General features: G+C 39.6%; 1 protein-coding gene across 1 annotated transcript in view; it reads left to right on the forward strand.

Annotated features, from left to right (window-relative positions):
* The first annotated feature begins 698 nt into the window (after positions 1–698).
* dtx1 (deltex 1, E3 ubiquitin ligase) overlaps positions 699–13,582 on the forward strand; it is a 73,574-nt gene continuing 60,690 nt past the window's right edge. Inside the window, exon 1 of the mRNA XM_056464183.1 lies at positions 699–977. Within this exon, the coding sequence (XP_056320158.1) occupies positions 737–977 (241 nt within the window). The 5' untranslated portion in view covers positions 699–736. The remainder of the gene's footprint in view (positions 978–13,582) is intronic.

Genomic DNA, 13,582 nt, shown 5'->3' on the forward strand with positions numbered 1-13,582 from the left:
GTGATTTTTTTTTTTTACATTTTATTTTATTTTTTTGATAATTATTATTTTATTTCAGGTGGTTTTCAGTGACTGCTTTTATTTTTTATTTAGTGATTTTTACACTTTATAAATTTTTTGGCTAATTATTATTGTATTTTAGATAGATTTTTTGTGATTTATTTATTTTTTTGATTTTTTAATTAATTTTTTTTACATTTTATTTTCATATTTTTTGCTAATTATTATTTTATTTCAGGTGGTTTTCAGTGACTGCTTTTATTTTTTATGTTGTGATTTTTACATTTTATTGAATTTTTTTGCTGATTATTGCATTTCAGAATGTTTTCAGTGACTGCAGTTCATTTTTAATTAATTTAGTGATTTTTACATTTTATTTATTTTATTTTTGCTAATTATTATTGAATTTCAGATAGTTTTTTTGTGACGTTTTAGTTTGACATTTTGTGATTTTTACATTTTATTTATTTTTTGCTAATTTTTATTGTAATTCAGAGAGTTTTCAGTGACTGCTTTTATTTTTTATGTTGTGATTTTAACATTTTATTTATTTTCTGCTAATTATTATTGTATTTCAGAGAGTTTTCAGTCACTGCTTTTATTTATTTGTTAACATTTTGTGAATTGTACATTATATAACAGTCAACTAAAATGTTTTAAGCAATAGTTTTTGTTTTCATTTGCTAAAATAGCCCTAGTGTGAGCTGGGTCAATAACCCAGGTGTGAGCTGGGTCAATGGCTCGACCCGGAGCGCTGGCGGCCGGATACCCATCTCAGAGCATGGCGCGGGTGGTGGTTTGGGAATGGCTGAATGAGCATGGCCGCTGGAGGCCGTACAGCGCCGCCGTTTGTCATCACATCGAAAATGTCCTGAAGGGGGACGCACGCGGGACCGTCATACTAGGACAGGTGGATCCGCAGCTCGCACCGTACCTCATCGACCTGCAGTCCATGCACCAGTTCAGACAAGACACAGGTGAGACATGCAATGCTGGGTTTTATGAAAGAAAGCATGATGCAATTTTGAGTTTGGGTGTGCTTAGTTTGATGCAAAATGAGTTTGGATGTGCTTATTTGACCCCTTTTTTTGCGATTTAAGTCTTTTGTGTCTCTAGAATGTGTCTGTAAAGTTTCAGCTCAAAACACCCATCAAATTATTTATTATAGCTTTCAGAAGTTGTGATTTTCACCTCTGAGCACATTGTAGCTGTTTTTGTTGCCTGTGCCTTTAATGCAAATGTGCTAGTTCTCCCTGCCCACTGTTCCCACATGCCTGTCAGAGCCACAGAGATCAGTCCCTATTGGCTCGTTTCCACTGACTGGTACGGTACGGTTCGGTTTGGTACGGGTCACCATTATCAAGCTTGCGTTTCCACTATCAAGAGTACCCTTTTGGTGGGCGTGGTGTATGACAGAAAGTTTCAGTCAACGTCATTCTCGCTCGGGGAAATGTCTACAATAAAACTGTACGGGTCACTTACATCATATGAGAAGCACTTCTCACAACACAGATGCTTCATACACATAAATACTTGTGTAGAAATGTTTATTACTAACTTTTCAATGAACATGAGTTGATTATAACTGCAGATCAATGATAGTGCGAAACAGCCTACTGTAACGTCTGTAATTATATTAAATAACTAAATAAATGAACATATATAAACACATACAGACCCTTACAGTCTCTGATATGTTACCAACTACAGAAGAACTACACACAACAGACATTTCGTCCGTATTTAGGTTCAAAACAACACAAAATATAGCCTACAGTCAGTGTAAACCTCTCATCGGTGTCTGTAATCTTCAGCAGCACATGTAGCCTCTGTTAGACAGTAATTCAATCATTCTGAGTTCATATTAGTCCAAAACGTGAAGATAATAAGTTAGTTAATCATGGCATTTTGTTCATGTTTGCTGAAAAATAATGTGCTCTTTTTTTCCGGCTTCTCCTTTGTTTCTTCGCGCTTCACTCTCGCGTTTGTCAGTGTCTGACAGGATCGGGTTTCAAAAGCTCGTCAATAATCAAGCGCAGGTTATTATCATCAGCTCAAGAAGTTTATTATTTCAGATATAATGTTAGACGCGCAAGGAAGAAAGCGAAACCGCTCGCGCCTCAGACTGCCTCGTAAAAACACTACGCGGCACAGGGTAAATCTGCTCTACTCCATGGCTTTGTGGCTGTTTATCAAGACAACGACAAGGTTTGTTTGAGCCCGGGTCGACCATGGCTCGTTATTATATGTATAAATAATTCTGCTGTAATCTCTCGGCTGTGCGTGTATTTCAAACATGGCAGTTTTTTTTGTTTTCATTCTGGCTTGTTGCGTAAGCGAATGACGTATTTCTGTAAACCAATAGCGTTCAGCTGCGCGTCTAGCTCCGCCTTTTGGTACCCTTTCTCACGTTTGGTACCCTTTCGAAAGGGTGACGAAAAAGTGGTACGGTACGGTTCGGTTCGGTGCACTTTTTGACAGTGGAAACGGCTATAAAAGCGTACCAAACCAAACCGAACCGTACCGTACCACTCAGTGGAAACGGGCCTTAAGTGTGTCTCCATCTCCTGCTGCGATCTATCTTTTTGGTGATCTATCTTATTTTAATGCATATTTTGGGAAAATGCTTTGGATGTTTGATATTTTTGAGAACAGGTGAGACTTGCACCGCTGCACTGGATTTTATGAGAGCCAGATATTTTTAATTATGATGCAATAATACGTTTGGATGTTTTTATCCTAGTAGGATGCTTAAAGATGAAGTTTATGGAGCTTTTCTGTCGTTTCTGTTTCATATTTTGATCAAATGTATTTTTCTGACCCAATTGACAGAGATTTTGTCACTTATAATTTCATTTTTTATGTAACCCTTGTGTGCGGTTAGGTTGTTTTCATCCACTCTGGGCTGATTGAGTCTTAATTTGGCCACAACTTTCTCTGTGTTTCAGCTAATGGGATGATTTTAGGTGATAAATCTTATTTTAATGCATATTTTGAGAAAATGCTTTGAAAGTTTTGAAAAACTCAGCAATACACTCTTGGCAATCTGACTCCCCTTTGGTTATGGTTCATTATGGCTGTTTTTGCCCCATTGACTTCTATTATAATCACATTTTTTTGATTGTAAATCCATGACAGCATATAATCATGCATTCTTGATTGTTTTTCCTGTTGGGAAGACAGCATAGTTTCTAGTTTTTATATGTAGTATATTGCATGTGTGTGTGTGTTTGTGTGACCTTGATATATTTGAGAACAGGTGAGACTTGCACCGCTGCACTGGACTTTATGAAAGCCAGATATTTTTAATTATGATGCAATAATACGTTTGGATGTTTTTATTTCAGAAGGATGCTTAAAGTTTATAGAGGTTTTCAGTCATTTCTGTTTAACATTTTGATCAAATGTATTTTTCTGACCCAATCGACAGAGATTGTGTCACTTATAATGTAGCTTTTTTTAATGTAACCCTTGTGTGCTGTTGGGTTGTTTTCATCCACTCTGGGCTGATTTTGAGTCTTAATTTGGCTGCAACTTTCTCTGTGTTTCAGCAAATGGGATGATTTTAGGTGATAAATCTTATTTTAATGCATATTTTAGGAAAATGCTTTGAAAGTTTTGAAAAACTCAGCAATACCAATGAACTCCCATTCAGTTCAGTAATACATATTCATTTATTTAAACAAGACTTAAGCCTTGTGCACTGCTCAAATGGACTCCCCTTTCGTTATGTTGGTGGCTGTTTTTGCCCCATTGACTTCCATTATAACGCTGTACTGGGTTTTATGAAAGAAATCAAGATGCAATTAATTATAAAGTATGACGCAAAATGAGTTTGGGTGTTAGTTTTTGTCTTGCCTTAAGATTATGGTAATGGTATGATTAGAGATTTAATGTTTATGGAGCCTTTACATCATTTCTGCTGTAGAGTCAGAAAGAAAGAAACCTGTTTTATATTTTGATCAAATGTATTTTTCTGACCCAATTGACTGAGATTTTGTCAATTATAATTTATTTATTTTTTTTTTTTATGCAACCCTTGTGTGCTGTTAGGTCGTTTTTGTCCACTCTGAGTTGATTTTGAGTCTTAATTTTGCCATAAAGTTCCCTGTGTTTCAGCAAATGGAATTATTTTTGATGCATATTTTGGGGAAATGCTTTGAAAGTTTTCAAAAACAATACACGGTGGGCAAATTGACTCCCGTTCAGTTCAGTTATACACAGGGGCGTAGCAACCGGGGGGTACAGGGGGATCTGTCCCTCTCACTTTTAGAGACAGACCATTTAGAAACAGGTGATTAATAATTATATGAACATATGGGCTCATACAGCCGTCCCCCCCACTTTTAAAATGTCCGCCACGCCCCTGGTTTATACATATTCTTTTGTTTAAACACGACTTAACCCTTGTGTATTGTTTAAATTGGCTTCCCTTTTGTTATGTTGGTGGCTGTTTTTGCCCCATTGACTTTCATTATAATACTGTAGTGGATTTTATGAAAGAAAGCAAGATGCAATTTATTGTTAAGTATTGAGCAAAATGAGTCTGGGTGTTAGTCTTTGTCTTAGAAGAAAGCTTCAAGATTAAGTTTACGGGGGCATTTCTGTTGTGTTTCTGTTTTTCTGCATATACAGCGGGGAAAAATAAGTATTGAACACATTGTCATGTTTTTTCCTGGGAATAATATTTCTAAAAACCTAAACAATACAAACATAAACATAAAACAAAACAAAAATAACTGTGCAATAACAATGAAATGACAGAAGGAGAAAGCACTGAACTACTGAAATGTGTTTAATGCTTGATTTAAAAGGCTTATTTTGGTGCTGCAGCTTAAAGACGCCTCTCATATGGAGAATGAAGTCACATGCATTGCTCAGGTGTGAGTTTCTCACAGACTTCAACAGAGTGTCTAAATAGTGCTTCTGTGGGTCTCGTCTATCAAATCTTAGCTTTATTTTGTATTCTCCATTGGATTGGGGTCAGGTGATTGGCTGGGCCATTCTACAGCTTGATTTTCTTTCTCTGAAAGCATCTGAGAGTCTCCTTGGCTGTGTTTTGGATTATTATCTTGCTGAAATGTCCACCCTGGTTTCATCTTCATCCTCCTGCTAATGTAGATGTTGGACTGAAGCAGCTGATATTCATTTACTCTGAGGAAGGGCAGAGGGTTGCTGAAGAACTACTGAGAGATTTCAGCTGCTGTCTGGGCTTTCACTGCCAAACTATACCTCCCTTTCTTCATGTGTTCAATACCTTTCCCAAAATCTTGATGGTTCTGTGGGTCTCGTCTATCAAATCTGAACTTTATTTTGTATTTTATATTGGATTCGGATCAGGTGATTGGCTGGGTCATTCTACAGCTTGATTTTCTTTCTCTGAAACTCCATTTGTAAACTTATTAGATTTGTTGTCTTTGCATATATGGATTTCTTTTAGTATTTTTGTCTAAATTATTCATCATATATTTATCATAAATAGTTTTTTAGGGGAAAAAATTGTAGAAAAAAATCAATTCTTAAAACCAGACAAAATGTCTGCTAGTGTTAAAAATGAAATAAATAATGGGAAAAACCAACCCAGGCTCATTCTGAAAACATACCCCTGTATATACATTTCTGGAAGGTGCCAAATACGTCCCAGGAGCTACGTTTTTTGCAGTTTTTATTCTGCCGAATCCACCAGAGGGCGCTATGTATGCTTTTTGGGATCTACAATTTCTCTTGCGAGTGCCATTCACACCTGCTGTTCTCGTGTAAATCCACCAAAGGCCGCTGTCGGCTGACTGACTGACTGACTGACTGACACACCCTCCTCCTTCCCTAAACCAAACCAATAGTGTTTTCAAAAGCACCGATTGACCAGCGCCCACCCACTTCCCTAAACTCAACCAACAGTTTTAAAAAGCAATCCAGAAGAAGCAAAGCCTGATTTTTACAATGTTTTCAGATTTTACCACATTCTCACCCTGTTTTTTACTTGTTTATTTTATTTTTTGACTTCTCTTTTTGTCTTAATCTGATTTCGGGAACCATTCTTTGCCAGACTCGAACCCTGTGGTTGTGGTCAACTCCTCTCTACTTCTCAAGTCTTCCGACACACATCGTCGAGCTACTGGATAAATTGATAACAGCGATAAAGCCGTTCATACGTAGGTAAGCGGTCAGCTGCTAAGCACGAAAAGGAACGGCGTCATACTGCCCTGTATCATTCGTTTGAAAGACTAAATGCAGCCATACATACCTCTGGCTACATATTTCATGATCTCCACAATTATATATAGGGCTACGCTTTCAGAATGAGCCTATCTTGGGAAAAACAGTACTCTTTTATTCAGACTACACTATGCTAAAATCTGTTAATTTTGCTACTTTTGTCTTCTTAAGTAAATATATAAAGAGTTCAGATGCAAAAGCCGCTAAACGCCACCTCTGCCAAATATATATATATATATTTACCAGCTAATAACTTTATATGTTTCTTTATTTAACCAGATAAAAAACCCATTGAGATCAAGATCTCATTTACAAGGGTGACCTGGCCAATCACACACGATTTATGAAAAAAAAAAAAAAAAATACTTAATAATAATAATAAATAGAAAATTAATATAATAAAGAAATACAGTTCAGTTGTTCATCTTTACCACATTTCAATATATTAAAAACACATACATTGAGAAATGGACTGTTGTTGTTTGTTAAAGAGGATAGAGCGAAACGATGTCATTGGGATGAGCTCAGACATTTTTAGTTCAGACTGAAGAGTATTCCAGGATGAGGAGGCGGCATGACTTAAGGCTCGCTTCCCTATTTCAGTTCAAACCCGGGGAACAGTCAAATGATAAGATTCACTTGAACGTAAGCCATACTGGCTTTTAGACTTATGAAGAAGGGAACATAAGTATGAAGGCACCAGTTCCAGAAGAGCCTTGTAGACCAGAGTCATCCAGTGGGAGTACCTTCTTACACTCAGAGAAGGCCACTCAGCTTTGGCATACAATTCACAATGGTAAGTCTTTGACAGCCAGTAACAAACCTTAGAGGACTGTGATAGATGGAGTTCAAAGGCTGAAGACGTTTGGTTGAAGCATTCATATATAAAACATCACCATAGTCAATCAATGGTAAAAATGTTGCACACACCAAATGTTTACGAGCTTTAGGAGAAAAGCAGGATGCATCTCGATAGTAAAATCCAAGCTTAACTCTCAATTTTCTAACCAAACTTGCTGTGTGTTCTTTGAAAGAGAGCTCCTGATCGAGTTGAAAGCCTAAATACTTATAGCTGGACACTAAATTGATTTGTTGACCTTGGGCAGTGGTCATTATCTATACAATGAAACTTCTGACCCTAATTAGAGGAGCCGGATAGAAAAAGCTCATTTACAAGAAAAGAGGTGTGATGGATTTAGAGGATCTTCATATGTTGATTTAAGAATGTTTAGACTTTTGTTCTGGAAAAGGAGACTGCGTGTAGGGTTTGAAGTGTCAATATGAGTGTGCAGACTGATAAATGACGGTTCTGAAGTTCCCACACATCAAAAGCAGAGCATCGAGGTTAAACGTTCAGCAGAGGAGCACCTCATTTGAGAAGTGCATGCGTGTGGGTTTGTGTATGTGTGTGAATGTGAGAAAGTGTGTGTGTGTTTGAATGAGTGTGTTGTGAGAGTAAGGGGGTGACACGGTGGCTCAGTGGTTAGCACTGTGGCCTCATAGCAAGAAGGTTGCTGGTTCGAGTCCCGGCTGGGTCAGTTGGTGTTTCTGTGTGGAGTTTGCATGTTCTCCCCGTGTTGGTGTGTGTTTCCTCCGGGTGCTCCGGTTTATCCCACAGTCCAAACACATGTGCTATAGGGGAATTGATGAACTAAATTGGCTGTAGTGTAAAAGTGTGTGTGTGTGAATGAGTGTGTATGGATGTACTGTATGGCTGTGTGTGTGTGTGCTGCATATGAAGTGAACTAGATGAACAAAGATGGCTTCAGGGTTTTTGGATGGTTTTGTAAATCTGTGCAGCTCCAAACAAGAGCTGGAACTCTCTGAGGACAGTCTTCATCTACACACACACACACACACACACACACACACACACACACACACACTCACATACACCCAAACAGAGTCACATACACACACAGACTAGAGCACACAAACACACTCACTGTCTCTCACTCTTTCTCTGTCTCTCCTTCACACACACACACACACACACACACACACACACACAGAACAGCGCGTCCCCAGGGCTGTGTGTTCATCTGATGCCTCTGTTTTCCCTCTGGAGAGAACAAATGACCTAAAGCAGAGCGGTTCAGGGTTAAATTAGGACACGTGGGATGCTGCTCCGTGGAAAACAAGCGAGCTGTGTGTTATTCTGGCGCATGTTTGTGTTCACGACAGCGGCTCTTCTGAAAGTGTGTCATTTCTATGACAATACCATCAACAAACAGAAAAAAGTGTGTGTGTGTTTCCCTGTCAGCCGCTGGTGGGACGAACAGATTGACGAACAGATTGAGTCAGCGTTTCTCAGATCGGGCTGCAGAGAGTCTGAAAAACATCACTGATGGAGCGATGCTGTTCACTCAGACGCTGCTAGAGTTGAGTTCACAAACGCTCGCAAAGAAACTATTACACGCTCAGTGGTTAGCACTGTGGCCTCAGAGCAAGAAGGTCGCTGGTTTGAGTCCCGGCTGCGTCAGTTGGCATTTCTGTGTGGAGTTTGCATGTTCTCCCCATGTTGGCGTGGGTTTCCCCCAGGTGCTCTGGTTTCCCCCACAGTCCAAAAACATGCGCTACAGGGGAATTGATGAACTAAATTGACCAGAGTGTATGAGTGTGTGTGTGAATGAGTGTGTACTGGGTGGCAGCTGGAAGACATATACTAGAATAGTTTCCGGTTCATTCCACTGTAGTGACCTCTGATAAATAAAGGACTAAGCCGAAGGAAAATGAATGAATGGAAATCATTGTGGAAATGTTGGGTTACCCACAGACTGTGTTCGGCAGAAAAAAGATCTCATACAGGTTTAGAAGAACTTTAAGTGTGAGTAAATGATGACCTGGTTTACTTTTCGGGTTGCACTGTCCCTTTAAGGGGAATTTCCTTTTGTCATCTTGCAGACATGATGGGAACGTTACTTTCAGATGCTTCTGTCATAACGTTTCAAATGTCTTAAGCATTTAAAGAGCCCATATTATACATGAAATAAGGTCATATTTAGGTTGTAAGGGTCTCCAACAACAGTCTAATATGCATGCAAGGTCAAAAAACACTTTGATGGTCTTATAATCTGCATTTATTTTTACCTAATTATCCCAGCGACTCCCATATGAATCGTTCAGTGATTCATTTGTTCCCAAACCCCTCGTCAGCGCGAAGCTAATCTGCGCTGATTGGACCGATGACAGCCTGCTGCGATTGGTCGACACTGGCAGGCTTCAGCGCGAGACAGAGTGAAATGCCCAGCAGATAATCTACAATATAAAAGTAGTCACAGTGCATACACGCTTCATAGTGGATTTTGGCTGCCAGTGGGTGAATGTAAATACTGACGACTAACTATTTTATCGAGCACACGCACACGCACAGGGCCGGCTCGTCCATAGCGGCGACACCTCCGTCCCCACCCGCGTCCTCAGTTATATCCGCAAATAATAACCCCACTCATTTTTATTCTCGTCTCTTGTCCAGATATCTAATCAAGAAGCATTTTTAAACAAGTAAAACATTATTAAAAAAAAAAAAATAATAATAATAAATAAATAAATAGCTAAATAATCTGCCAGTGAGGTAAGTAAAATACTCTCCTTTCAAACTGAATCCAAGTTTATTTGATTTCTTCCAATTAGCAGATTAGTTTGCTTGATTTAATAAAAAGCTGATTTTTTTACTGATTATTTCTGAAAACAAAACAGTATTTGTTACTTTATAAAATGCTTCTTTATTTAGGTTTTTGAGGTGTTTGATCTAGAAACAAGACTAAAACCAGGGCCAGAGTGGGTCTCCTTTTCAGCCTCCTGGAGTTTCAATCACTAGACCGGCCCACTTCAGTTCACGACTGACTATATTAAAATAACGTCATTATCAATTCAGTACTTTAGTGAAGATTTACTCGAACAGTTAACACAATGTAATGTTTAACAGTATCAGAGTCTATTTTCTGTAAGAACTAGTGCTTATTAAGTCCTTTTCTGCAATATCTGAATATATATTCAATGCAAAATAGGGTGTATGCTGAGCTAGTGTTTTTCCTATACTGATAAACTTCCGGTGACCTGTTATTCTGAGTTTTTTCTATTTTATACAGTTCCTTTTACAGCATCAATGTTGTAATGTAATTAAAATACATTGAGTTTAATAAACTTTGGTATTCATTTAGTTGCTCAAGCGTAAAACGAGACAAAAAGCCGTTTACTCGCACACGCCTGTCAGAATCGGCAGGCTAGCGCAGAAGCTCCATTGAATATACTGGGGTAAAATAAATGCTCATATTATAAAGACATGGCGGGGAAAATTTTAATTTAATGCAGTGCTGCTTGTACAATCTGAGACCCACTTTATATCAGATATCACTCAGGCAGTGGAGATCGCTGATTTTTAAAGAAAACAGACCTTAAACATGCCAAAATTGCATTGGCATACACTTCACCGGAAACGATTAACCCAGGTTACTGGCAAACTAAAAGTCCTATTAGCATGCTTCGGTATATACCCTATTGTTCACAGATATCCAGTCCTTAAACACAAATAAAGAATAAAACAAGTATTGCACTGTTATCTGCCAGACATTTTTAACCACAGTATTACCTTGTTATGAGGACCTCATCTACAGCTCCCCTTTTAAGCTTTCTGATCAAGTTAAGTCAGATGTATTAATGTAGTCAATCATCTGATTTCCTTAATTGTCTCAGGGCATTTTTCATTGAGCAGGTGTAATATTCATTAATATTAATTATTCTAATTCATATGACAATCCTACCTGCCCATTCGTGTGTTTGGCTCATGACTGGTGTTTGTTAACATTACAGATATCTGGACAAGAGGCTGCTGCTGCTGAAGAGCTATACAGTACAACAAAAAGTTTGGTACTGTGCATAAACGGTGGTTTGCAGACATCGTTGTTTTGCACTGCTCCTAACTAGCTTAACGTTAACTTACCGGCCGTTTCATCGTCTTCATGTGTTGTTGTACTCTCTCTGCCGCTGGTTTTAACAAAGAATGTACTCAGCTTTTTTAATTCTGGCCTTTTCAGGACCACCATTAGGTTTATTATGATCAGTTTTTCATCCCTCGCATATCTCTTAACAAATGATTTTGCTGATGAGCAAGGTGGGGAGTTGAATGATAATTACGTCATCATTAACCAGCGGCTGCATTCTGCTCAAGGGGCTGCAAGAAAATAGATAAAAAGAGTGGAGCTGTGATAAAATAAAGAGTGAGGCTATATGGTCAAATAAATGAATAAATAAATGGAAAAAGTGCGACTGCTGAGAGTGCAGGCAGCTTAGGACACTGGCCCTCGCGGCCAAAAAATGGACCGGCCCACCGGGAATACTGCCGGTCATACCTGCCAACACTCCCGTTTTTCCCGGGAGTCTCCCGTATTTCACACCCATCTCCCACCCACCTCCCGTATTGTTCTGTCTCCCGGAAAACTCCTGGAATTATAACCCCAAACCATAACCCCCCCTCCCATCAGCTTTTTGGTTCAGTCCTCATGCGCACCAAACCCAACACGCAACCATCTTCATACCTGCTCCCCAGTTTGCACACACCTTCACCCCCGCTTTTCAGTTCGCGTGCACCCCCCCTCTCTACACTATGTGCACACCTTACCCCTCCAGCTCCCCCCACACGCTCTTTACTTTGCGCACACCTTAACCAGTCGCCATCAACCACCCACCCCCCACCCCCCTCATTACTTCGCGCACACCCCCGGATAAATCTCATGAATTTTAGGATCCGAATGTTGGCAGGTATGCTGCTGGTCCTCCCGATTAGCCAATCCGGGCCTGACTAAAAGCATTTTTGCAGTGTGTGACCCTGGACCAAAAAAAATAATCTTATTTTGTAAGCAGATATAACAAAAAAATTAACTTACATGGGTCAAAATTCAGCTTTCAGGTGATATATTGTTTTTACAACATTATTAACAACCAGATAACTTAGGGTGACCGTCCAGTTGTTAGATATAACGTTATTAAAACACTGAGAAAACCTTTCTAGAATGTGGAAATCATTCCCTGTTAGCTGATCCTCATAACGCAGAGTGCACATTTATAACCAGTTTGACTGCACTCATCATGAAGGTTGTTTACATGGAGGTTGAATCTCTGTGAAAGTAAAGCAGAAACAGACTTTTATGGGTGATCCATGAACCCAGACTGGAGCTAAAATGAGAAATCAGCATGTCAAACCAGTGGCTTCACCGCTCCACCAGCCTCCAGATGCTGACTCTGTGTGGGTTTGTGTGGCTTCGCTTTCTTATATGGGACAAAACTGTCTTCAGAAGTGAGCTAAATCTGACAAAAGCTTCCTCTGGGAGTTTCTGAAACGCTAAACATGCAGGACCATTTCTTTTAGGGCAGTTAGTGAGGAGTCATTTACCTATAACTATTGATGTTCAATTCAGTTCAATTCCCCTTTATTTGTATAGCACTTATACAATGTAGATTGTGTCAAAGCAGCTTCACATAGAAGATCACAGTAAATAGGAACAGTGTAGTTCAGTTTTCAGAGTTTAAGTTCAGTTCAGCTCAGTTCAGTGTGGTTTAATAATCACTACTGAGAGTCCAAACACTGAAGAGCAAATCCAATGATACGCAGCTCTACAGATCCCAAACCATGCAAGCCAGTGGCGACAGCGGCGAGGAAAAAAACCTTGAGAGAAACCAGACTCAGTTGGGCACGACCATTTTCATTTCTCCGCTGGCCAAACGTCTTGTGCAGGGCTGCAGTCTGCAGGCGGAGGCTGGAAGCTGGAGCTTCCACCCCTCTATTACCACCACAGTAGCTGCTCAGTATACGGCCTGGTCCAGGATTATGGAAACCTTGGGATCATCTCGTCGTTGGTCTTAATCAGTGACTCTGCATAGTCTGAGGGCCTTGGGAGGTGTGTCCCCAGGTAGACACAGAACTGACAACCACTCATCCAGCCAGCTGAGGGAGCCCTCACCTGAATTCTGACTGCCAGTTCTTCGTTGGTTACTTCCTGTTTGGTGGCCATATTAACCTGGCCACACCAAACACTGCCTTACCGAGCGTTTTCTCACTGTTTTGTTCTGCCTTTCTGTTATGACCTTTGAGCCTGTTTTTGTTGACTACTGATTTTTGGATTACTGTTTTTGCCTTGGTTGCCTTGGAGGACTTTCTGTTTGTTATTCTGAACTTGCATTCTTACCGACTCCGATTTAGCCTGGTGATTTGGATTTGTTTGCTGAGAACTATTAAACTTCTTGCATTTGGATCTAATCTGTTTCCATGTCGTCACCACCGCCATTGTCACAATAATTAGCGTAGCTGCTGTTCATAGTGTACGTAAACAAGATGCAAAAACCTGTGTGGAAACCCGCTAAGTGGTGC

The sequence above is a fragment of the Danio aesculapii genome, chromosome 8 (genome assembly GCF_903798145.1).
Source record: "Danio aesculapii chromosome 8, fDanAes4.1, whole genome shotgun sequence".
Lineage (NCBI taxonomy): Eukaryota > Metazoa > Chordata > Actinopteri > Cypriniformes > Danionidae > Danio > Danio aesculapii.